At 39.6% G+C, this 27,749-nt stretch overlaps 1 protein-coding gene across 1 annotated transcript; it reads left to right on the forward strand.

Moving 5' to 3' along the window:
- Positions 1-975: 975 nt before the first annotated feature.
- LOC117470066 (transmembrane protein 255B) lies at positions 976-25,072 on the forward strand. The gene is given in 10 exon segments (XM_034114589.1): positions 976-1,097; positions 4,335-4,427; positions 4,430-4,476; positions 7,012-7,074; positions 10,098-10,187; positions 14,968-15,048; positions 15,629-15,714; positions 17,335-17,494; positions 24,131-24,241; positions 24,451-25,072. Coding segments are annotated over 10 exon segments (933 nt in total). The 5' UTR covers positions 976-1,030; the 3' UTR covers positions 24,586-25,072.
- The last annotated feature ends 2,677 nt before the right edge of the window (positions 25,073-27,749 follow it).

Below are 27,749 nucleotides of genomic sequence, written 5' to 3' on the forward strand. Positions count from 1 at the left end.
TAGCTCTGTTTTTGCAAGGGCTGATTCTGTGAGCAACAGCACCATCTACTGGCCTGGCATATGTACTACAGCGTCTCCAGCGCTTTCGAACGGCAATGACCGTGGCTGTCTCCTCCTGATTGGTGGAGTTGGCCCAATAGCCGTTGCGCCACTTTACTGACGTCAGGACAGTGTTCAAATCTGGATCAGTTTTTATCAGATCCGTTGCAGCCCCTTTTTTAGAGATTTGGGTATGGAGGAAAATAGAGAGGGTTGTGTTTTCTGACACTTGGTGAGTTCCCTGGAACACCGGGGACACATATTCATGTATAAAAGACGTACAAAGTGCATTTTGCATGATAGGTCCCCTTTAATTTGTATTATTTTATTTATTTATTTTAAAAATATATGTTTTATTACTCCAGTATTTGTTTTTCTATTTATATATTTATGTTTACCTGTATACTTTTTATTATTATGATTGTATTTTTATATATTTCATTTATTATTGTTTGTAGGTGAGGTTCCATTAAATACATGTCATTATTTATGTTGTATCATGTTGTTGGAGCAGGTTTTAAAGATGTAATTCAAACCTAGTTCATTTGTAAATTTCACCAAGGGAAAAATAAAGTTTATATTGTCCTATACTTAATAAACTATTAGTTGGTTGGTTATATGTTGTATCACTAATATGAGTCTAAATCTAAATCTAGTAAACAATAGAAGGAAATGGAAATACTCAAGTAAAGTACCTCAGAACTATACTTAATAATAACACTGTGGTATCTAGAGTTATTTACTGTCAAACACTGTTTAAAATCAGTGTCAAATGAAACACATGTTGTTGCACATCCTGAATTTAAGGAATATTTCAGTCATTCACGTTTCCCACTGTCCTTGAATGCATCAGAGACCTTGGATGTACAGAGCTGCAGTGAAGTACTCCCACATCCTCAGGAGGGATCATAAAGTTGTGTGAGAGAGGAAGAGTGTGTGAGAGTGTGTGAGTGTGTTTGAGTGTGAAGTGGACCCGGACTGAAGAGGACCCATGATGACGGCCAGGACCCAGGCAGCACCGGGCCGGGAGAAAGTAGAGCCGAAGAGCCGAAAAACAGGTAACACCGCGCGGAGGAGGAGGAGGAGGAGGAGGTAGTGGTGATGCGGTCAGGTGCACGAGACAGGGGAAGCTGCAGAATAGAATATGTCTTTCTCAATAGTGGACGATAAAAGTACTAATACCACACTGTAAAAAGACTCTGTTGCAAGTTAAAGTCCTGCATTGGAATGGTTACTCAAGTAAAAGTCAGTAGGTATAGTCAGTAAAATGTTTCTAAAGTATTAAACATGAAAATACCAAATGTAAAAAATTCAGACATCCAAAAAGAAAAGTAAGTAACTACTCAAAGAACTCACAACAAATCTAAGTATGTTAGAAAGTTACTAACATGTAAAATATATGGATGTTATGCCATTTATTTATCCATCAAACTGCTAATGGATTTAGGTGTTCTTGAATAAGCTTTGTATTTGATGCAAGTTTAATTTATAACAATATATATATATATTTTTAAATTGTATTCATTTAAGTTTCAGCAACTTATTCAAATATACTCGTACTTTTGCCTACTGTATTTTTCTTGGTTTTCCTTCATCAACATATAGTTTATATAAAAGAGAACATATTAAGACAAGAGAAAAACATATTTTATAAACTTGTGTCTTTTTAAGTCACCACACAAAATCCGGAGTGTTAATTTAACACTCTGAGATAAGGACCATATGTTCACTGGCTCTCAGTGTTAAAATTGACTCTTTAAGTGTTCATGTAACACTTAAGGATTCATTTAACACTTAAATCCCTCCCTTTAAGTGTTAATTTAACACTTAAAGAGTCAATTTTAACACTGCCAGTGAACATATGGTCCTTATCTCAGAGTGTTAAATTAACACTCCGGATTTTGCTGTGCAGTAATTAAAGCTGTAAAAAATAGGATAAAAGAACAATATTTATATTTGAATTGTGAAGTTGAAGTATAAAGTGTATGTAAAAATAATAAAAGTAAAGTAAAAGTATCTTAACTTTGCTCTTAAATGTACAGTTGAATGTAAATACTTAGTTGCATTCAACCACTGAGTTTGTCTTACTCAGTGTTGGAGGAAGTATTCAGATCCTTCACTCAAGTAAAAGTACAAAACACTCCGTTAAGTTAAAGTACGTTTTAGTAATAGTGCAGAAGTATTGTCATCAAAATGTACTTTAAGTATCAAAAGTAAAAGTTCCCATTCTGCAGAAAACGGCCTCAATATTAATTGTGATGTATTATTATATAAATAACAATAGTATACATAGAGTAGCATTTTACTGATGTAGACAGACATATTGTTTCACAAAGTATTCACTTTTAAAGATTTGTTTGTAATATATTTGATAAGTTAACTTTGTTAGTACCTCAAACAGTTGTTCTATATTAGTTTAATCTTTATTGCATTATGTTAAAGGTTTATCACATGTTTCTATGCAGAATCTTAATCTGAAAAGTAACTCAAGCAGTAAAACAGTACTTTAGTAAATGTACTTCACTACATGTAAATCCCATCACAGAATATATATCTTAAAGGTAGGGTAGGTAAGAATGGAGAAACCAGCTCGAGTGCGCTAGAATTTGAAAGTACGCAGCTGAAAAAATGACACATGACCAATGAGGGCACGAGATAAGTTTGTACACGAGATGGAAGGCTGACAGGCAGGTAGGCCATCCAGTTATTTGACCCGGGCCGAGGCAGATAATTGGTCGTGCTTTTTACAGCGCCACGGCTTCCACAGGTGACATTTTTGTATGTATTTATTGTCAAAGCATTTAATGTATTCATTGCTATCGGGATGTTAAGAGCATTCCATGGAATATAACAACAAGTGAAGTGAATTACCTACCCCACCTTTAACCTTTTTATTACCAATTTGCAGTGGAGGAAGTACTCCCTTTTTTAGGTAAAGTAGTAACACCAGTGAAGAATCAAGTCCTGCATTCAAAACTTTACTAAAGTCAAAAGAACTAACGTGCCATCATCAAAATATAGTTGTATCAGTACTTTTTATGCAAAATGGTAAATTTTAGAATAATGTATTGTATATTATTTCATTATTATTGATGCATAAATGTATATATCTCTTCTATATACATACTTCCAGGACGCTTGTGAATTGCATGTCTCCCTGCAGTCTACATGAAGTTGTATCTTAGTAAAGACCATCAATGGTATCAGGATATTTGCTTTGTATTCATCCGTAGGACATGTCTGATCTATTATTTATTTTTTTGGAAGTTTTTCCTTGTACGATGTGAGGGTCTAAGGACAGAGGTTGTCGTATTGTCATACTGATATTCTGTACAAACTGTGAAGTCCACTGAGACAAATGTAACATTTGTGATATTGGGCTATATAAATAAACATTGATTGATTGATTGATTATTTTCTTACTAATACAGTTATTTATTTCATTTAATAACCTGAAGGTTGAAAGTCATGGTGTGTCAGTTACATTAGAAATAATGCAATGTAAACGGTGATGACATTTGAAGAATGTAGACATGGAGACATAGGGTTCGGGTCATTGTTTTTTTTAAATTAGATTAAGTTAAATTAAATTACATTACATTACATCAAGGCAAATTAGGTTATTTTGTCGACCTTGACATTAAACTGCAGGAAGGAATTTTCAAAACATCTCCTCCAACAATGCATCATACTTTAAATAGTCTTCAAGGTTCAAGGTTAGTTTATTTGTACAGCACATTTTAAAACAAAGAGGCAATTAAAAAAATAATGGTTGCAGCTAAAAGTGCAATGATAAGGCATTTTAATTAAAGGAAATAAACCGTGATGGAAGAAGTGCTTACATAATTAACATAAGTACAATGAATAATACAACTGTGAAAATGAATTTGTTACAAGTCCTGCATTCAAAATTGTTAAAGTATAAAAGTATTAGTATCAAAATGTAAGTAAAAAACACTTTTAATGCTCACTAAGTATTTTTACAATGTATTATAGCTACTTTTACACCAGTTTAAACTCAGTACTTTTCCAGCTCTGTCAGTGCACAGTCTCATGTTTCTCTCTCATCTCTTCTCATCCCCTCTCTCCTCTCTCTCTCTCTCTACCTCACTCTTCTCTCTCGGGCTCATTCGCTCTCAGCTTCAGTTCTCGTCTCTCCTCCTCTCGTCTCTCTCTCTCTCTCTCTCTCGTCCTCTCGTCTCTCTGTCTCTCTCAGCTCCTCTCTCTCATCGTCTCTCCAGTTCTCCGAATCCTCTCTCTCTCTCTCTCTCTCTCTCTCTCTCTCTCTCATCCAGAGATGGAGTTGCGGGTGAGGCGGGGGCTCTGGTTGGTTTGTTGAGCATGCTCAGTCTGTTCCCCTGCTGCTGGTGCTGCTGGAGTTTATACCACGACCAATCAGAGAGCCTGAACTGAGCGGGCTACATCTCCGGAGTCATCGATCGACGTTAAAGACGCCTTATTCTGCTTCCTGTAGTGTGTTATATAGGTTTGTCTTTGTGTGCATGTTAATGGTCTGCAGGGGCTAAAATCCCTGAGTTCCCTTCCTTCCAGAGGGAGTTTTCTCTCACACACGCCTGAAACACCTCCTTTGTTTAATCCGTAATATAGTGACATGTAACACTCATGTTTCTATTGGCTAGCACTCCAACACATTGTACGTGATAGACTAAGGGGCGTGACATCTCTAAGCTGTTGACCAATCACAACAGAGCCGGCCAGCTAACCAATCAGAGCAGACTGGGCTCTGGTTTCAGACAGAGGGTGAAAAGAGGTGCTGCAGCACAGGCAATATGAGAAAAATAAAGAGCTTTTTGAACATTAAAGCATGGACACATGTCACAGTAGAGACACTACATACTGATATACACCTGAACATCAGCAGGAGAGGACTCTTTAAAGTAGAGACACTACATACTGATATCCACCTGAACATCAGCAGGAGAGGACTCTTTAAAGTAGAGACACTACATACTGATATGAACCTGAACATCAGCAGGAGAGGACTCTTTAAAGTAGAGACACTACATACTGATATACACCTGAACATCAGCAGGAGAGGACTCTTTAAAGTAGAGACACTACATACTGATATACACCTGAACATCAGCAGGAGAGGACTCTTTAAAGTAGAGACACTACATACTGATATACACCTGAACATCAGCAGGAGAGGACTCTTTAAAGTAGAGACACTACATACTGATATACACCTGAACATCAGCAGGAGAGGACTCTTTAAAGTAGAGACACTACATACTGATATACACCTGAATATCAGCAGGAGAGGACTCTTTAAAGTAGAGACACTACATACTGATATACACCTGAACATCAGCAGGAGAGGACTCTTTAAAGTAGAGACACTACATACTGATATGAACCTGAACATCAGCAGGAGAGGACTCTTTAAAGTAGAGACACTACATACTGATATACACCTGAACATCAGCAGGAGAGGACTCTTTAAAGTAGAGACACTACATACTGATATACACCTGAACATCAGCAGGAGAGGACTCTTTAAAGTAGAGACACTACATACTGATATGAACCTGAACATCAGCAGGAGAGGACTCTTTAAAGTAGAGACACTACATACTGATATACACCTGAACATCAGCAGGAGAGGACTCTTTAAAGTAGAGACACTACATACTGATATACACCTGAACATCAGCAGGAGAGGACTCTTTAAAGTAGAGACCACTACATACTGATATACACCTGAACATCAGCAGGAGAGGACTCTTTAAAGTAGAGACACTACACACTGATATACACCTGAACATCAGCAGGAGAGGACTCTTTAAAGTAGAGACACTACATACTGATATACACCTGAACATCAGCAGGAGAGGACTCTTTAAAGTAGAGACCACTACATACTGACATACACCTGAACATCAGCAGGAGAGGACTCTTTAAAGTAGAGACACTACATACTGATATACACCTGAACATCAGCAGGAGAGGACTCTTTAAAGTAGAGACACTACATACTGATATACACCTGAACATCAGCAGGAGAGGACTCTTTAAAGTAGAGACACTACATACTGATATACACCTGAACATCAGCAGGAGAGGACTCTTTAAAGTAGAGACACTACATACTGACATACACCTGAACATCAGCAGGAGAGGACTCTTTAAAGTAGAGACACTACATACTGATATACACCTGAACATCAGCTGGAGAGGACTCTTTAAAGTAGAGACACTACATACTGATATACACCTGAACATCAGCAGGAGAGGACTCTTTAAAGTAGAGACACTACATACTGATATACACCTGAACATTCTGGATGAACCTGCTGATTACTTCCTTCATTGATCAATGGTCTATAAAATGTCTGAAAATATTAAATAGAAGAACATCCAAGTCCTAAAATATGTTTTTGTCCAGTCCAAAACTCAGTTTATTATAATATAAAACAGAAAAAGTGAAGTGTATAGTTGCAAACAGACAAAGGTACAAATATTAATCTGTACTCTGGATCATTTCTGTGTGAAAGGATTCATGTTATGGGAGCAAAATAGCAGCAGTGTTTTCAGCTGCAAAGCTTTCGTCTCGCCAGATAAATGTTTTGCTTCACTGAAACAAAAACCAGTGAAACATCCACACTCTCTTTTGTGGCTCACATTCACGGTTGTTTTATTTAAAAACTGCAAAGACATCATTGGTTCACTGGAAGTCTTCTAAATCAAATCAGAATCAGTTTCTACAGAAGAGGGGAGTTTTTACTGGGTCATTTGTTCTACATCTTTAGGCAACAGTATGCAACATAAAACATTATTTATGCTTTTTAAAATGCTTCCACAAGAGACATTTTTATAGCTGTTAAGTGCTAAAATCATGCTGAGTCCTTTTCTTGGACGAGAACCGAATCATAACAAAGTGTCACAGTTACTCAAATGAACTTTATTTATCTTGCGCTAACTGTGCTCATGTTTTTATGTTCTTTTCAGCTGACTCTTGGATCGTTCCTGGGGCTTCTGGGACTTTGTCTGGAGGAAAACCGCAGACAGCTGGTACGGTGTTTCCTCCCGCACGTACACACACACACACCTTCTGTCGTAATTCTTCCTCATGTTTTCCCACCAACAAACTGCCACAGGAGGAGTGTGTGTTTCGGCCCAGAGTGTGTACATAAAGCTCAGGGACAGCGTCCATCTTGTGGCCACTCACTTTGACACTGAGGAACTTGAAATTGTATCAAATGAGAAATATGCTTTTTTACATGACATGTTATTTGTTAGACGCTTTTATCCAAAGCGACTTACGTACATTCAGTATTGTGGACAATCCCCACAGGAGCAATTTGGGGTGAAGTGTCTTCAGGGACACAACGACATGCTGACTGCAGTGGGGTTTGAACTTGCTACCCCCTGATTCGAAGTCCAGCACACTCTCCACTGAGCCACAGCCTCCCATACTTACATACTCAATACTGTGGACAATCCCCACAGGAGCAATCTGGGGTGAAGTGTCTTCAGGGACACAACGACATGCTGACTGCAGTGGGGTTTGAACCTGTGACCCCCCTGATCCGAACACCTACGCACTAACCCACTGCACCACACGCCTCGCTTTTCTCCTTTTTCTCCGATTCTCCTCTGATTTCTGAGCCTGGCAGGCAGCGAGTTTACAGTGAACAGGGAGAGGTGTTTGGACACAGAACACATGTTGAAACGGTGTGCATATGTTTTTATTCAGAGCGCATTTCAAGAGTTTGGGGTGTGTTCAAAAACAGAAACACAAGCGTTAATTTGTTAAGAATGGTGTTTGTCTGCTCGTTATAAAGAGTCATCACGACACTTCCTTACAGTTCGTTACAGGGACAGAGATTCTCTCCCTTATTGATTAACCTTTGGATTATTTTCTTTATGAATTGATTGATCTAAATATATAATAATGATAATGATATTAATATAATAATATACAACCCTCCAAATATTTGCACATTTGTACCTAAGCTACCTCTCATCCATTTTCTATAACAATACTACACATATTGTATCTTGTTTAATTATTCTTCGTATGTGTTAACCTACTTGGCAATAAACCTGTTTCTGATTCTGATCATAATAATAATAATAATATTGATAATAGTAATATTAATGATAAAGCTCTACATGTAGAAAAAAACCTGCTCACATGGACTAAATACACTTTTGTCCGTTTTTTCTTGGTTCACTTTACCATGTTAAAACCATTTACTTAAACAAAAGTACATTATGAGAGCAGGTATGGCTATTTACAGAAATTAGGTAATTTGATTAGTAAACAAAGAACCCTGTTTGTTGTTTAAGTCATGGCATGTGTTTGCTGTAATCATGTTAGCTAAATAAACTCTTACAGTCTTAGAGTTACATTTTCCAGGTTTCAGATCTCATGTCAGGATATTTCATATAAATATATCTTTTTGACACAAATCAACAGAAACATACATCCTGTTAAAAACAGATATATACAAAGTGGGCGAATGGTTATCTAAGAAAAACATTCATAATACATGTTATACTGTATATACATATATATTACATTTGACACCCTGATAAAATAAGTATTTAAGAGGCTTGATTTATGGGATGGAGATGTTTGTTTGGTTGAACTTCAAATATTTGAGAAGACAGGAAATTGATTCAATGGAAAATAATGTTTGTTAATGGATTCTTCATCTGTCAGATTGTATTTATTCTGCGGACGGCGTCCCTCAGTGCGGTAAACTGATACTGTGATTAATGAAGAGCAGGAATGAGTCGGCTTGTCTCCGCACGGTCGAGCTAACGCAATTATTTTCTTTGTTCGCTTTCAAGTAGGCAGGAATAACATTGTGATTGAGAGGAGTCTCAGTTTAAACTAACGTTTCTGTTCTGACACTGATATCAGGCCCTCAGCAGCCTGCATGTGAAGCCCCCCCCCCCTCCAACCTCTTCCTAAAGACAACCGGCTAGAGTGAATTTACTGACATTGAAATATCGGGACTAAATTATAACAAAATGATGATATTTTATAATGTTCATTTTGTTTTCTTTGACTTGTTTGCATATTTTTTTAAATAACTATTATTACACAAGTCCATGTCTCCCTGCTTTAAAGGTGGGGTAGGTCAGTTTGAGAAACCGGCTCGAGATACACTTTTTGTTATATTCCATGGAATACTCTTAACATCCCGATAGCAATGAATATCTGAAGTGCTTTGACAAAAAATACATAAAAAAATGTCATCTGTGGAAGCCGTAGTACTGTAAAAAGCACGACCAATCATTTTAGCCGGCCCAGCTAAAATAACTGGATGGCCTACCTGCCTGTCAGCCTTCCATCTGTGCACAAACTTATCTCGTGCCCTCATTGGTCATGTGCGCGTTCGTGTGTGTTGGAGGAGGGGCTCTGTAAGGAAGTGGCAGATTTTTTCCGGCTGTGTATTTTCAAATTCTAGCGCACTCGAGCTGGTTTCTCCAAAATTACCTACCCCACCTTTAATGTTCAAAAAGCTCTTTATTTGTCTCATACTGCCTGTGCTGCAGCACCTCTTTTCACCCTCTGTCTGAAACCAGAGCCCAGTCTGCTCTGATTGGTTAGCTGGCTGGCTCTGTTGTGATTGATCAACAGCTTAAAGATGTCCCGCCCCTTAGCCTATCACACACAATGTATCAGAGCGCTAGCCGATAGAAGCGCGAGTGTGTGGGAGAGAAACTCCCTCTGAGATGAGATAGGAAATCCATACAAATGTCATATTAAAATGTAATTTTTTATAATTTTGCCTTCAAACATAAGACATTTAAAGATTAAAGCAATATTCTCTTTATTGAATGAGTTAATTAATGCTACAAAGAAACACCCTTTTTTTAAAGCAAACTGCCGTGTGAAGACATCGCTCCACAACTATCACATGTTAAGTACAGTATGGCTTCCAAACTGTTCCTGCTGTGACTGTTTTGCAAATCTAACATGTTGGAAGGAAAATAGCCAAACATGTGTTTTGTTCCCGTCATGCAGCTTTATTTGGAAATCCTCTCATTTGTGTTTTCTTTCTCTGTTCCCGCTCCAGCTGACTGCTGCGATAGTGTTCCTCAGTTTGGGCGTGATGGGCTCGTTCCTGTGCGTGGTGATTGATGGCGTCTGTGTTGTGTTTAACATGGTGAGTTAACGGCACTTACTTGCGTAAACTGTGAAATGTGATATGATTGTTATGGACGATGGAACAAAGCAGTAACATGACACTATAAAGCAATAACAATCCTCACGCTGCTTTAATGTGAGCCTCTTGGCCCGCAGGGTGCCAACAGCGCTCAGTTGGCGATATTTACACAGAAAACGAGTTCCCATAAGGTTTTACAACATGCTCCAGCTATAAGGGTTTCTTTTAACAGCTTTGATTAGCAGATATAAAATCTTAATGTGAGAAAACAAACTGGGCAGGACCGAGCGGCACCGTCCGGTTTGCTTTGGCTTTCCACCCAAATCACCTCAGAGGTGGAGTTTATTTTTCTAAATCTCTCTAAAAAGGTCATATTTCACTTGTTTTGCATCAATCTTGATACAGGGTACTTATTATATGTTGTACTTTGGATTCCTAAAGCTTTTAGTCTACTAACCCATCATCCAAGGGTAGTTTTCACTATAAGTAAAAAATAATCTTTGGACGGACACTAAAATGTACAGTTTTTTACTATGTTCAATCTGAATTTTCTTTAAAATAAAAAACATCTATATTGATTCTGACTTTTCTACATCCAACTCACAGGTTTATCATTACTTTGAGAAAAAAGATTATTAATGTAACCCTTTTAGAAGTGAAGATATAGTCATTTGTTCTGGGAATGTCATTTTCGAGCCTGAGACCTGAAAAACAGGCTCAGGGCTCAACAGGTTAATGTTACTGAATGTGATTGATCGAGAGCAAGATGCCTCCCTGATAAAACATTTAACTGTATAACAAATAATTAACTTCATTGCTGTTTCCAGCCTCTAAGATAAACTAAAATGAATTCCACTTGGATCCACTCACTCTGAAAAAACAGTTTTATAATTTGATGTAACGCCCTTACAACTACCAACAATGATGCTCTTGATTGTAGTTTTTATTTACACATATGTCGACATTTCACAATATTTTGGAGTAAAAATTCAACTGTGTTCTTGTGTCTTCACATATCAATAAAATAAGCTTTTATGCTACCATGGAAATGATCATAACTTTTCCGATACAAATTGGTAACGTTTAAATCAGCGATTTCAACTTGAATTCTTCCACTCAGAAATGAAAGTAAACCGACCTCAGTGGTGTGTGTGTGTGTGTGTGTGTGTGTGTGTGTGTGTGTGTGTGTGTGTGTGCGTGCGTGCGTGCGTGCGTGCGTGCGTGCGTGCGTGCGTGCGTGCGTGCGTGCGTGCGTGCGTGCGTGCGTGCGTGCGTGTGTGCGTGAGACTACATTAAAATCTTATTCAAGTAAGTGAAAGAAAACATCCCACTGTGAAGCAAAGACTCTATATGATACGATACATTACGAATCGATACGATACAGTAACACTTTCTCACATCAAGTCTTTTTTGCAACAACACGAATATTGTGACAAGATACAAGGAAACAGGCATCACATGTATGAGTGAGTTCAGAGGTTCAGGTCAGTGGAGGTTATTCACATTGAGCAGAGCCAGCCTAGCTTTTTCTTCGTCTGTATGCTAAGATAAGTTTGTGTAGCTTCCTTATTAGCACACAGATGTACGAGAGTGGTATCAATCTTTTCATCTAACTCAAAATGTAAAGCCATTGTACATCATGTACTCAGTTTGGTTACAGAGAAGAGATTATTGACCTTCTTCTTCTTCTTCTTGGGTCAGCCCTCAACCCTTCGCAGAGTAACACCAGGTCAGCTCTCTCATCATGCAACCTGATAATGGCAGACAAGTGTTGAAGTGATTAAAATACATTTCATTTTTCTGGCTGTTTTGTTTCGAAGACCTGTGTTTATCTTTCTGGACCAAACTAAAAATGAATCCAGGCTGAGATTTCTGTTATTCTGAAATGAGGTTCGACAGTATATCCTTTCAGCATCAACAGCTCCAGGTGAGCACGTCCAACAGTCAAATCGCAGGGCGTGCAAGATTATTATATAGTTATATTTCAACTTTTTTGGCTGTCGATACGAAGAAAAACATTTTCCATGACTAATCTACATGAGGAGTTTGTGTAAAAGAACATCCTAATCTGATTTAAGGGTGTGTTGCATGTGTGCAAACCACCTATCACTATAAATTTTGATCAATTTATCTAACATTTGCGAGGAACAGGAGAAACACCCAGATAAGGAATACTTTCTTGCCAAAAATCACGTCTAGAAATGTTCCGCTACAGAAAGCATGACGTTCCCCTCGATCAGATACTTGTGAAGAATCCTGTATTTTTCATTATCGCGTTGCATTTTGTTTCACAAAACAGTCTTTCCATGTCATTTTCTAATATGCTGCAGATCATACAGAACTCCTTGAGAATAAGAAATTTTTATGACTTAACGTTTTTGCAGTAAAGAATCAGGAACTTTATCGCGTCAACGTTTTACAGACAGACCCAGGAGAAGGGATTACTTCACATTGGCACAATAAAATAAAGTAAAAAGAGTCAAGCCCCCACCTTTAACCTTTTGTTCTTCTGTGTTCAAAACAGATTTATTGAACAACAAATGGCACCAGTGCTTTACTATTAGATACTAGCTGTGTTCTGCTAACACGGTATGGAAGATTTACAGCATGCATGCATACTTCTCTTGAATACATTTTTCAAATTAGCTGTAATATATTCATTCTTACGGGCCGTCTACACAGCAGCGTTAAAAAAATCTTGGAGGTGGGCGTATCTGAAGCTTGAGGATTTTTTGCGAGCAACCAATCACATGAATCTCCCGCCCGCGACATACGAAGCAAAAAAGCCCGAAGTAAACTGGATATAAACTCCCAAAACAGGCGAAAACCTACCACTGTCTCTGCCACCTCCCTCCATGCCTGGCTCCTCCGGTTTATATCCCGGTAGGTAAATAGGGACTGGTCATAAAGCACCGGGTGATTCCCTACCGCTAATTTCTCCTCCATTTTTTGGAATATGAGGAAATGACCTGCGGTATGTCTCTCCCAGCATACACGCCGTTTGATTGGCTAGAGCTTGAACTGCCAGATTTGCGTACACGGGATTTGATTGGCTGCCGCTTCCACCTCAGCTTCAAAAGTTGAACATTGTTCAACTTTGAATCCTGAAAATCCTGAAAATCTCCGCTCGCCTGCCCACAATGCATTTCGGCGAAAAGTGAGGGAAAGTGACGTCACCCCATTCAAAGTGAATGGGCAGAAGCGTTTCAAGATTTTTTAACGCTGCTGTGGAGACGTTCCGTTACAGTCAAGGGTGTAACTTTGGTTTGAGAAGTGGGGGGGGACACAAAACAGGGGGTCCTCCACAATGAACATTTTTCTCAATTTAATTTAATTTCCTGCCTTTCTACAAATATATTAGGGACTATAGTGTTAACAAATCCAAGAAAAATGTGTAGTGTATATAATGAGTGTGCACACTTATCTAGTATCCTATCCATGTGAACCTGTTTTATTTGTGATTACCTGACATCCTCTAGGGGGGTCCGGGGGCATGCACCCCGGGAAGATTTGTTTTCTTTAAATCGAAGCTAAATGCATCAATCTGGTGCACAAATGAAGAGATGTATGGATACAGTTCTCAACACTCATATAAAACAGAACTGTATACAGTATATTTCAATACTCCAAAAAACATTAGAATATGCTCACAAGCAATAACAAATCATTGATAAACTCCTCTCTCCTATCTTTATCTTACCTAGTCTGCTTTCTTTCTTTTTATTTATGCATATTTGACTAATCACTCCCCTTTGAAACTGTGTTTTTTTATTTTTGTACTGACCTATAGATAGTACACATTGGAAGGATTTCTTAACTTATTTTATATACAACTAATATTAAATAGATGGAGATATTTGTTTACATAGATGAGGAAACCGTTTGAGACCCACTGAGATAACTAGACTAAAGTTTACAATCTAATCGCTCAGCGAGTCCTTTACCTCCCTGAGCGTTATCTCTCCCTCTCCTTATTGTTGAAACAGCTTCCAATTCTCCGTTAGCTCCGAGCTAGCACCGGATGCTAACAACAACCCAATCCTCCGTGACGATGACCGCTTGCGTAAAAAATAAATAATAAACACATTTAAAAAGTGGGGGGGACACAAATGGGATTTTGAAAAGTGGGGGGGACATGTCCCCCCTGTCCCCAGTGGAAATTACGCCCATGCTTACAGTAAGTGTGTCTTATTCAGTAACAGGTTCAACATGTTGCTTTTCTTCAACGTATTCAAAGCAGATATGATTCCCATTTTCCACATCTGTGTTCCTTTTTCATTCTGTAAAGAGGAAGACTACAAGAACTACGGATCAAATGTATTTATATATTTATTTAATGCATATTAAGATAAACACACACACACACACACACACACACACACACACACACACACACACACACACACACACACACACACACACACACACACACACACACACACACACACACACACACACACACACACACACACACACACACACACACATCGCTCTCACAGCAGGGGCACTGATGGAAGTCCAGGACCTTAAAGTTCAATATATTTAAAAAATCCTGAGACATTTCCCAGGAAAGTAACCTTGTGTTCATACTGGGCCGAGTGAGTTTTGGGAAATGTATCCGAAAAAGAATAAAAACAAAGTTTTGATCAGAGACATCTGGGTTATCTTGTAAATGTCAATTTTTTTTCTTGATATCTTGGGTGTAACCTGAATTAAGTTAGATTGATGTCTTTGATGACATTCTGTGGATGATATTTCTCCATATTTTTACTTTTGGCAGGACATGCGTCCACTGAAAGCAGACCGATGCCAGTACTACAGCGGCGGCAGCAGCTACGTCTACGAGAACTTCTACACCTCTGTGAGTGAAGACCAATGTATGGGAGCAAAAAAGAGACAAACATTTTCGTTTTCTAACATCTACTGAATACTAAAAATAAAAAAAATGTAAACTACCAAATGTATAGAATTGACAATTTGAAAGCCATTTATCTGAATTTGTTTGTTGTGGAAATATTTTTTTTTTCAACCTTTCACAAATTCAGATCCTAAAAATGTAGGTTCAGAACATGTTGCATCTTCAATTTGACCGATTGAATAAGCAATGAACATTTTTCGGATCCTATTTTGTGAGTATTGAAAAAAAATCAGCTTGCAAAATTGCACATGAAGACATTTGATGTTTTAATGCAAAGAGGTGAATATCATTTCGAATATTATTTCAAAAATGTCCCAAATTGGGATCAATAAAGTACATCTTATCTTATCTTATAAAACATAGACATTTATATCCATGCAATGTAAGGTATTCAGTGGTTGTGACATATGAAATGCTTATGTTTCTGAATTTGCTTTCGATGTCTTTAAGAAAATTATTGTCCAAACTCGTATTATTTGTGGGTGAACTGTGACACATTTTAATTTGCAGTTTCCTTTCCCAGGCGACCTGTTGGAGTCCAAAGGAGTCGTGTAACATGACGGTACGAAGCGGGACCTGCTACTGCTGCGACCTGTACGACTGCGCCAAGTGAGAGAATAACATTTCTACAATACTGTATTAGATATTATTGACGAACAGACCCCTGTCATCTGCCAATTTATTGAGAACTTTCACCAAAATCACTGGCTTTTTTTTTTACCTTTTCTTCTCCATTAAAGGTCCCCTATTATACTGTCTTTCATCAATATATTATAGGTCTCAGATAAAACATGTCTCTGAAGTGTTTGGCTCCTAATACCAAACAGATCATTGCAGCATCCCATAATCCCCTCTGTTTCAGCCCTGTTTCAAAAGTGCTGATTCTCTGTCTGTTACTTTAGATGAAAATAAGGAGCCACTCCCCACGCCCCTCTGAGAGATATTTGGTTAAAAAGAACACATTAGCCGCTTTCACACCAAGTACTTTGCCGTACTTAGTGCCCGGCACTTAGTACCCCCATGGAACTAATAGGAGTAGATCGCGTTCACACCGGAATAAGTTCCCTGAGGGAAGATTACGCAAATGAAGCCGCTGACGTCACTTCTTCTTCTTCTGCTTTGGGTTTACTGCCAAGTCCCGGCCGGAAGTCCCCGGAGTTGGGGACTGACTTCAGTAGAAGCTGCTGGGACTCCCAGCAGCTTCTACTGAAGCCTTCCGAGTAAATCGCCAGAACGCCGACACCTCTTCATCTCCACCGCTCCCATGTTTTATTTTGTGTTGCCATAAGTTATTCTCTCTCCGTTGGTGCGCGGGGCTAATGCTAATGCTAATAATGCTAATGCCAGCAAATACAATGGCGGCTTCACAAAACCTTTCCGAGTTTTACGGGGCGTGGTTTGCAATTCGCCCAGCCAATCGAAATTGGAACTTTTTACTCCCCAGGAAAGTACCACCTCTCTAGCAGGGACTAAAAAGGGGGTAAAAGTTCTCATGAACTAAGTTCTCTTTTTGGTGTGAACGCAAAATCCCAGGAACTATCGGAACTAAACGGGAAAAGTACTCCGGTGTGAAAGCGCCTGTTGGTGCTCTAGGAGGAGATTCAGGGGATAAGTTGGGGGGGGGGGGGGGGGTTACCTTGGTTGCTGATTGGCTAATGGTTACACAAGCCAAAAAATCGTTATGACATCATAAAGTGGCCAAAATCTGATCAGCTCATTTTCAGACAGGTTTTTATATAAATGGATCAGGACAAAAAGAGAGAATCTTTGTTCCTGAAACTTTCAGAGTCTCTTTACACAGAGGGGACACATGTTGATGTAGAAGAGACATGAAGAAGAGGGGACACATGTTGATGTAGAAGAGACATGAAGAAGAGGGGACACATGTTGATGTAGAAGAGACATGAAGAAGAGGGGACACATGTTGATGTAGAAGAGACATGAAGAAGAGGGGACACATGTTGATGTAGAAGAGACATGAAGAAGAGGGGACACATGTTGATGTAGAAGAGACATGAAGAAGAGGGGACACATGTTGATGTAGAAGAGACATGAAGAAGAGGGGACACATGTTGATGTAGAAGAGACATGAAGAAGAGGGGACACATGTTGATGTAGAAGAGACATGAAGAAGAGGGGACACATGTTGATGTAGAAGAGACATGAAGAAGTGGATTCTGCATAATAGGTGACCTTTAAATTACAACGGATTCTGTTTTCCTTCCGCAGTGGAGGCTACCTGAACAACTACTACGAGTTTGTTGGAGTAAAAAGCTGTGAGGAAGTTTTCACTCTGTACGTTTTGATTTGGATCCTCGCCAGCCTGAACCTGGTGGCCTTCTTCGCGGGAATCCTCACCACAGCGGTGCTCGGCAGCGTCAAACACCTGGTAAGACGTTTATAAGGTAGTATTTGTGTTGATGTTGTATATACTGTAAAGCCAGAGTAACAGCAAATAAGGTTAAAGCGTTATTGATCCCAAGAAGGGGTTGTTACTGTAGCTCAAAGACATACTGTAGTACATAAATTAAAGATTAAGAAGTATATTACAACGAAAATAAAACTATACAATATATGAAGACAAAAAGGCCGATACCCTACTCCTAAAATATTTAACACCTATATGTAAGGGATTGTTTATATTTCTTTACAATTTAAACTAAATATATGACATGATTTAATTAACCTGCGGAGCTGCACTCTTTGAGTTTTAGACACTGTATACATAGAAGACCTTAAAACCAAGCTCAAGTAGAAGCATCAAGACCCTTTGAGGGGCAAAACTGAAACTGAGAAGATTTAATAATACAAAAATAAATAAACTCAAAGTCCACAAGCCAGAAACAGAAGAATATCCGAAAACAGAAGTAACCTGGGCTGAACTCCGGACACAAGCTATTTCTCACTTTGTTGTTTTACAAATATGAACCAATCATGTTTTCAATACACGTTTCGTGGATGCTGGATGCTCTCATAATTTCAGAGATGAACTTTTAGTCAGATGAACTCTAGAGACGATGTGACAGAGGCAAGATCAGATACATTTGTTGAACAAAGACTCGAATTGAAATGATTGCCAATATAATATCCAGCTAGCCATACCACAAATGCCATGTTGGGGAAAACTGATATGATACAGATATGAATATTAAAGTTGAACCGTGGGTTAAGGAGAGCCTGGAGTAGTGATGGGAATTACGGCTCTTTGAAGGGAGCCGGATCTTATTTTTTTAAGGGGACGGGTTAATAGGTTTATCTGCGAAAGAATCACCAGGATAATGATTGACTGTATTGCCAGAAATCTACTTTTACTCACAGAAAATGTATAACTTGCTGCATCTGTCAGCCAGTCAAACTACTACTCAAGCAGAATGCGTTACGCCATCATCTATGGCTAACGTGCATTCAGGAAAGCAAGTTCATTTAAAGGTCCCCTATTATACTGTTTTTCATCAATATATTATAGGTCTCAGATATATACGAAACATGTCTCTGAAGTGTTTGGCTCCAAATACCAAACAGATCATTGCAGCATCCCATAATCCCTTCTGTTTCAGCCCTGTTTCAAAAGTGCTGATTCTTTGTCTGTTACTTTAGATGAAAATAAGGAGCCCCTCCCCACGCCCCTCTGAGAGATATTTGGTTAAAAATAACTCAATGGTGCTCTAGGAGGAGATTCAGGTGATAAGGTGGGGGGGGGGGGTTACCTTGGTTGGTGATTGGTTAATGATTACACAAGCCAAAACATCGTTATGACATCATAAAGTGGCCAAAATCTGATCAGCTCATTTTCAGACAGGTTTTTATATAAATGGATCAGGACAAAAAGAGAGAGAATCTTTTTTCCTGAAACTTTCAGAGTCTCTTTACACAGAGGGGACACATGTTGATGTAGAAGAGACATGAAGAAGAGGGGACACATGTTGATGTAGAAGAGACATGAAGAAGAGGGGACACATGTTGATGTAGAAGAGACATGAAGAAGAGGGGACACATGTTGATGTAGAAGAGACATGAAGAAGAGGGGACACATGTTGATGTAGAAGAGACATGAAGAAGAGGGGACACATGTTGATGTAGAAGAGACATGAAGAAGAGGGGACACATGATTATGTAGAAGAGACGTGAACAAGTGGATTTTGCATAATAGGTGACCTTTAAAGGCGAGTGGATTTGTGGCAGGCAGTGAACCAACGATAAAAAGAACGGCTCTCACCAAGTACGACTCGGTTCCCTTCGTTCGTACCAAAGAGCCGTTCAAAAGAGTCGGATCGTTCGCGAACGTCACATCACTAGCCTGGAGTTCATCAGAAAGATTTCACATTCTGTTCTGCTTTCAAAAAGCAAAGCATTTTATGTCCAAGATATCTCCGAACATTGAGGTTAACAGCATGTCCTTTAACTTTTTATTCATCCATAAAAAGAAAAAATAACTACGAATCCATTTAATGACTGTCTCTTAGCATGATCGGCATTCAGAAAGAGACATAAATCACATGTTCGGTATGATGTTCCAGGCTTTTTACTGCTAAGAGCTAATCTCTTTACAACACAACTCAGATAGCAGACGGAGCAAAGAGGTGAAACTGTGGAAAACTGAATATAACTCATGCTCAGTTTCACAAATAGTTTATGGAGCCAGACAGTATTTATGTATAGTATGTTTTATGGTATCTAAGGAAAGACAGGGTATAGTACACAAGGTCAAACATTTTATTTGTAGTAGTTTGAAGCCTTTAAATCAATCCACCATTATGTTCAGCCCACACAAATCAAAAGCATTCCTCCTCTCCTCCTGCAGCTCTTAAAACCATCGACTGTAGCAGCAACTGGGTTTGTTAAGAAAGGATGAAACTAAAGTACATTGAAGAAGTTTTTAAAAGGCGTTATTATGCTTTTCGGGGGTTTTCCCTTTGCTGTAGTGTGTTATACAGGTTTGTGTGCATGTAAATGGTCTGCAAAGGCTAAAATCCCAAAGTTACAAAGTAAGGCTAATGGCATATATGACATATCTAAGCGGTTGACCAATTACAACAGAGCCGACCAGCTAACCAATCAGAGCAGACTGGGCTCTGGTTTCAGACAGAGGGTGCAGTCGAATAGTCCAAAAATCAGCTCCTATCGTCTAACCCTATCGTCTATCCCTTAACCTCTGAGTGAAACGTCACGGGGTTAAGGAATAGCGGATAGGAGAATTCAAAAGGACTTAGGAGAAGAGACTGCGGTGCTTTAGAGAATCCGACTGCACGTTCACTATCCGACGTGTTTATGATGCGCCAGCGGACGTCATGAATGTGCGTCTGCTGCTGTGGGGAAACTATGGAAACTACAGTTTTCTATACAGCGGACTACAACATGGATGTTTAATAAGAACGAGGGACTACTGTAAACTCATCTAGAGACTCTGCACCGTGCTCTGATGCTGTTGTTGTATGCTTTATGAACGGGGACAACAGAGAAACATATTCTTCATGACCGAGGTTGGAATTGAAATAAAAAAGGAAACTTGTGCTCACCCTCCTCAACGTTCATATTTCTCCTTTTGATTATAATACTGATGAACGTTCAAAGATCAAAGATCCCCTTAATTTATCTGCAGCCCATAAAGCTTTCATCCTGCTGAATAACATAATCCACCCTGTGATTAACGGTCTCTGTTCACTTCCTAGGAATGCTTTCCTCCTCATGCTACAGTAAATCCTTCAATATCTCGTGCGTGTGTGTGTGTGTGTGTGTGTGTGTGTGTGTGTGTGTGTGTGTGTGTGTGTGTGTGTGTGTGTGTGTGTGTATATAGTGCTTCCTTATTGTCTATACCTTTCCAGAAGAGATGATTGTCCTTGATAAGACTCCTTTAGACTCAAGACCTGTAGGAGTGAAGATCTCTGTATCTGGTTATTTGACATGTGGAATTCTGGTTGCAATATATTAAATTAAAGACCGGAACCAACAGTTTAAAGAAGCAGATTACATACCTTCGGCATAAAGCAGAACAACTGGAGCACTAATTTATTAAAGGTTTTAGCAGGGATCTGTATCAATTAAACTACTCGAAAAGGCTGTTTGTCAAGTGTTCACCAAGTGATAATTAAGCTTGATGTTATTAGATTTGATTGATCTATTATACGTTATAAAGGAGAGGAAATCGACATGAGGCAGCTGGGATGCAGTATCACGTCTAGATGACCCATTTGTGGAAATATTCCTGGTTACAAGGCAAGTTTATCTATGTAGCATATTTAAACTGAATGCAAAAGTCCTTGAACAAATTACGTTACTTTCCTTAAAGGTCCCATGTCATGGCCATTTCTACTGATCATAACTCCATTGTTGAGGTCTACTAAAATACATTTATATTGTGTAATGTTCCAAACTCACATTGGTTTCTCATACAGCATCTCTGTATAGTATGTGTATTCACTCTCTGTCCTAAACGGCTTGTTGGAGCTCCTGCCCCCCCCCCCCCCCCTCCCTGTGAGCCCAGTGGCCGTCTGCGAGACAGCGAGACACAGCAAAACCCAGCCTGGGCACACACACACACCCGCAGCCTGGCTGGGAGTTTGTGTGTGTGCCCAGGCTGAGTTCCGCGGTGTCTCGCTGTCTCGCCGACCCCACACCAGTGAGCCACCTCACAGTGTCTGCTCCTCGCAGCAGCGAGCCTCGCAACGTCCCGCCGAGTGTGTGTGTGTGTGAGGAAGTCCGCGGATTGGTCCAAACGTAACGTCACTATACCCGAAATACGTCACTATACCCAAGAAGTAAACAATGGAAAAAGAGAAATCTCCAACGAGGCGTTCTGGGGCAGCATAGACAGGTCTTTTCTGTGTTAGAGTTTTACTCGCTACAGGGTGTACTTTGAGGGTTTTAGACTCTGCAGACCGTTTACATAAAAAGCTACATAACACACAAGGGGACGGGTAATAACTGGAAAAGCATGACATGGGACCTTTAAGGTATGGTAGTCGCTGATTACATTTCATTAGGAAGGGTTAAGTAATCAGATCAGAAAAAAGTAAGGAATCAGCACAGATTACATTTGAATTCATTTGTTACCAAGTCGCATTTTAAAAGAAATAACATTTTTTATTGCATCATTAAAATATGGCCATTTAAAAATGATTAAAGTGGACATATTATGCTCATTTTCAGGTTCATATTTGTATGTTATGCTTCTACTGTGACATGTTTACATGCTGTAATGGATTTTAGCCTCTGCAGACCATTTACATGCACAAAAACCTATAACACATTAAATATTAATGATAACTAATGTTATTAACGCCATGAAACGCGCCTCCTTAAAGTTGAACAACGTACACAGTACTTTGTGGCAGTACTGTTTTTATAACGCTCCTATGATCAGCTGTATATGCTAAAGTTGAAAGTGCATTGAAAAAGAATAAAAGAATATGTGTTTCAGTTACACTTTTGTTATAAATGCCACATTTGTTCTCACTTACATTCCATCAAGGTGCTCATGTGTGGCCCTGAAAACATGCTTCCTCAAATAAGCTTTTTACTATGAGCAAAATAAAGTCCTACTTGAGCACAGAGGAGGACAGAGGTGAAGGTTATATACCGGTCGTAATAGTTTTTTTTGCAAAAATGAAATCAAAATGTAGTAAAAGAATGTCAGTTTTGGTGTTTTCTAATGTTACAAATCTGATCAAGACACACTCACTCAGTCCTGATGAAGCACATTTACTGAGTTAGGATCCTTTGTTATTTAACAATAAAGTGTTTTTCCAAAGGAGAGATGAGTTATGGAGGCGTGTGGCGCAGTGGTGTTCGGATCAAGGGAGCACAGGTTCAAACCCCACTGCAGTCAGCATGTCGTTGTGTCCCTGAGACACTTCACACCAAATTGCTCCTGTGGGGATTGCCCACAGTATTGAGTATGTCTAACAAGTAACATGTAATGTAATGTAATGAGTTCATCCAGCAGTATCCAGAGTGTTTGCTGCCAAATGTGAATGAAATATGACTCTTTTGTTATAAATATTCAGTTCTCTGTCTGAGTGTGTCTGACACTCTGGCTGACCGTATAGAGTCAACCATTTAACAACTCATTTCACCTCAATAAAATGTTTTAATAATGATGTTTGAGGCTGCAATATATTCAGGGTATGATGAGGGATTGTGTAATACATTACCTTACATGTCATTTGTTAGACGCTTTTATCCAAAGCGACTTACATACATTCAGTACTGTGGACAATCCCCACAGGAGCAATTTGGGGAGAAGTGTCTTGCCCAGGGACACAACGACATGCTGACTGCAGTGGGACTCGAACTTGCTATCCCCTGAATTGAAGTCCATCATACTACCCACTGAGCCACAGCCTCCTAATACAGTGTGTTTGTCCTTTTGTGCATGTTCCTTTGTCTATAAGTTGTTTTAATATTGCTAATATGGAAACAGCAACATGTCATGTGTGTAGCACTTAAGTCCAAGACATTGTATTTGTATCATGTGATTGTCAGGGAATAATTTGCCCTGAGTGTCCTCCTTCGCCCTCTGACGCAGATGCTCCAACTGCAGCCGTTAATCTCCCTTAAGGAGGGGCTGCCCAAGCAAGTTGTTGTTACCAGTTTATGAAGGGGCAACTGTCGGTCAGAGATAGTTTATTGTTGTGGGACACCTGGAACACATCCTTCTTCGGGGAGTAGAGGACCCCGAAGGTGTAAGGTCATCTAAGCCATACGCCACAACAATTATGATTCAGTGTCCCCACCTGTTTAGTCTAACTAATGAAGAATGTTGATTACCCTTAGCGAAACTAGTTCAAACATACGAGAGGAAGGGTTCTTCAGAATTGATTTGGCATCTCAACCCTGTGGTCAACATGAGTCCTGTCTCCAATTGCTTCAGAAGTTTCCCCCACCTTTCTCCTCGTTAGACTGAAGGGATGTGAAGACCTTTCAAAACAATGTTGTCATCAGAGAGTTTGAGACTTAGCATCTGACCTCTGTGTGTGTGTGTGTGTGTGTGTGTGTGTGTGTGTTTGTGTGTGTGTGTGTGTTTCAGAGGAGCAGCAGCAGTGTGAGCGAGTCCTCTGAGAGCGCAGCATCTTCCCCGACAGCTCCCCTGCTGATGGACACCAACACACACACAGCTCACCGGCTCTACCCAGTGATTGTGCGCACACACACACACACACACACACACACACACACACACACACACACACACACACACACACACACACACACACACACACACACACACACACACACACACACACACACACACACACACACACACACACACACACACACAAATTACATAACGTTTAATCCACAGAAAAGATCTTTGACTTTTGGCTTTTCTTTGTCTCGCTCTTCCAGGAATCCTCGATGTTCTTCCCTCCGTCCTCCCCTCCTCACCCAGAGTCTCCCCCTCCGTCCTCCCCTCCTCACCCAGAGTCTCCCCCTCCGTCCTCCCCCCCGCTGCCTTACAGAGTCAACGGCCTCTCTGCATGAGCCCCATCAACACATGACCACAATGGGACACATGTTTTATTATTCGCCGATGTGAATCTTATATTATATCTGCTGAATCCTATGCAAAGACTGTTTCCAAAGTAAACACAAATTGATGTCATTGTTTCTCACCTTGTAGTTTTACAAATATGAAAAGCCAGATATGAATTAACCATGTTCCCATTTCACATTTCCTGGATGCTGGTTGCTCTCACAGATGAACTCTTAGTCAGATTGAACTCTGGACGATCAGATCAAATGTCTTCAGTTGTGTGTGTGCACATGATCTGTTATGTAATGTTAAATAATCAACTGTATTACTTTACCAGACGTCAGTGAGAACAAACACAGAAGTGTAGACATCATGTGGACAAAACTGAAATGCATCATTTAAAATATCAATACTCACAAACTAATATGACACATACGTTTTGGTAATGAATATTAATATTATTATGTTGTGTAATAAAGTTTGATTCGTGCCCTTTAAAGCCTTTCACTTATTGGACTAATTGAACACGTGGTGTGTAAAATATTTTGGCAGAATATATGTTGCTGCATTTGCCAGGAAAAGATACGCCCATAAACATCTGAGCCACAGAAACAACTTTAGACATGTTGGAGATATGTTTGGCATCGTGTTAATTTGTATGTGTTTTGAGCTTTATGTGTTCACTTGTGGTTCTTCCCCTTTTTGCATAACGAGTGTTAACTGGAGTATGAGGGGAGCTTTAATGATTTAGTGATCAACACACAAGGCCGTTCATTTAAAGGGGACCTATCATGCAAAATGCACTTTTTGATGTCTTTTATACATCAATATGTGTCCCCGGTGTGTCAGGGAACTCACGCAGCGTCAGAAAATAAAACCCTCTCTCTTTTCCTCCGTACCCAAATCTCGAAAAACGGGGCTACAACGGAGCTGATCCAGATTTGCGTCCGATATGACGTAATATCTGAAATGTGGACCCACAGCACTATCAGAAACGTTGCTATCAGAAACAATGCCCGACTGTTTTGGACGTAATATGGTCGGTGTTTACATTAGCATCGCTAACACTCAGAGCTAACCTGTACTGGAGAGCATGTGTGTGAAGAAGCAGGAAATAAAAAGGAACTCACCTTGTGGTATAACCGGCAAGAGAGAAAGCCTTTGAGCTCCATACTGTTTCAGAGATAATCCTTGATAATCCATGATATGGCGTTTCATCACCGCAGTATTTAGTTTAGACAGTAGCTGCCGGGTCCCCCATGAGCTCAGACCCCTCCTTTTTAAAAAGCTTTATTCCCCAAATCAGCACTTTTGAAACAGGAAGTGAAACAGAGGGATATGAGGCATGGCTAGAATGGGTGATCTCTTTGGTATTTTGAGAAAAACACTTCATAGACATGTTTTTTATATATATTTATATATCTGAGACCTATGCTATTGCCTAAAAATAGCATGATAGGTGACCTTTAAGAATAAAACACAAGATAAACAACAAAAATAAATATACAGACGAGCAGTACAAATGTGCAATTTAAAGATATGTTAAAATAAAGATATTTATATGAAAATAAGAGGGAGTAAAGTGTGTGAGGATGGCCTGTGGATGATCTGTTGGATGAGGTTGAGAGGACAGAGAGTCGTGGCACAGCAGGCAATCAACCACCCACTGCTAAAATATGAAAAGAGATACGAGGACAACCTTCAGGAACAGTGATGACGGTAACAAAAAAATCTCGATTTGCTTTCTAATATCCCTCTTGTGTATATGCAAAGTAAACAGACCAAAAGAAAAGAAAGCCACTGGTGCAGAAGGAGTTTAAACCCAGTCAATCACTAAATATAGAGGTTTCAGTCAAATAAACACAGGATTTAGCTTCCTGAAGTGCAATGTATGATGCTCAGTGGAAACTAAGCAGCCAGAGAACAACAACAAGGCCACACAATTTGGAGAGACAGTTCCCAAACCAAACTAAAGTCTGGTTTACTTTAAAGGTCCCCTATTATACTGTTTTTCATCAATATATTATAGGTCTCAGATATATACAAAACCTGTCTCTGAAGTGTTTGGCTCCAAACACCAAACAGATCATTGCAGCATTACCCATAATCCCCTCTGTTTCAGCCCTGTTTCCAAAGTGCTGATTCTCTGTCTGTTACTTTAGATGAAAATAAGGAGCCCCTCCCCACGCCCCTCTGAGAGAGATTTGGTTCAAAAGAACACAATGGTGCTCTAGGAGGAGATTCAGGTGATAAGGGGGGGGGTTACCTTGGTTGCTGATTGGCTAATGGTTACACAAGCCAAAACATCGTTATGACATCATAAAGTGGCCAAAATCTGATCAGCTCATTTTCAGACAGGTTTTTATATAAATGGATCAGGACAAAAAGAGAGAGAATCTTTGTTCCTGAAACTTTCAGAGTCTCTTTACACAGAGGGGACACATGTTGATGTAGAAGAGACATGAAGAAGAGGGGACACATGTTGATGTAGAAGAGACATGAAGAAGAGGGGACACATGTTGATGTAGAAGAGACATGAAGAAGAGGGGACACATGGTGATGTAGAAGAGACATGAAGAAGAGGGGACACATGTTGATGTAGAAGAGACATGAAGAAGAGTGGACACATGTTGATGTAGAAGAGACATGAAGAAGAGGGGACACATGTTGATGTAGAAGAGACATGAAGAAGAGGGGACACATGTTGATGTAGAAGAGACATGAAGAAGAGGGGACACATGTTGATGTAGAAGAGACATGGAGAAGAGGGGACACATGTTGAGAAGAGACATGAAGAAGAGGGGACACACGTTGATGTAGAAGAGACATGACGAAGAGGGGACACATGTTGATGTAGAAGAGACATGAAGAAGAGGGGACACATGTTGATGTAGAAGAGACATGAAGAAGAGGGGACACATGTTGATGTAGAAGAGACATGGAGAAGAGGGGACACATGTTGATGTAGAAGAGACATGAAGAAGAGGGGACACATGTTGATGTAGAAGAGACATGAAGAAGAGGGGACACATGTTGATGTAGAAGAGACATGAGCAAGTGGATTTTGCATAATAGGTGACCTGTTGTGTTCGGGTACAATCTGACCGATTTACTACTTTCATCAATCATAACTTTTTTGTTTTACATTCGATTGCATTAAGGCTTTATGATA

Source organism: Trematomus bernacchii, unplaced genomic scaffold (genome assembly GCF_902827165.1).
Source record: "Trematomus bernacchii unplaced genomic scaffold, fTreBer1.1, whole genome shotgun sequence".
Lineage (NCBI taxonomy): Eukaryota > Metazoa > Chordata > Actinopteri > Perciformes > Nototheniidae > Trematomus > Trematomus bernacchii.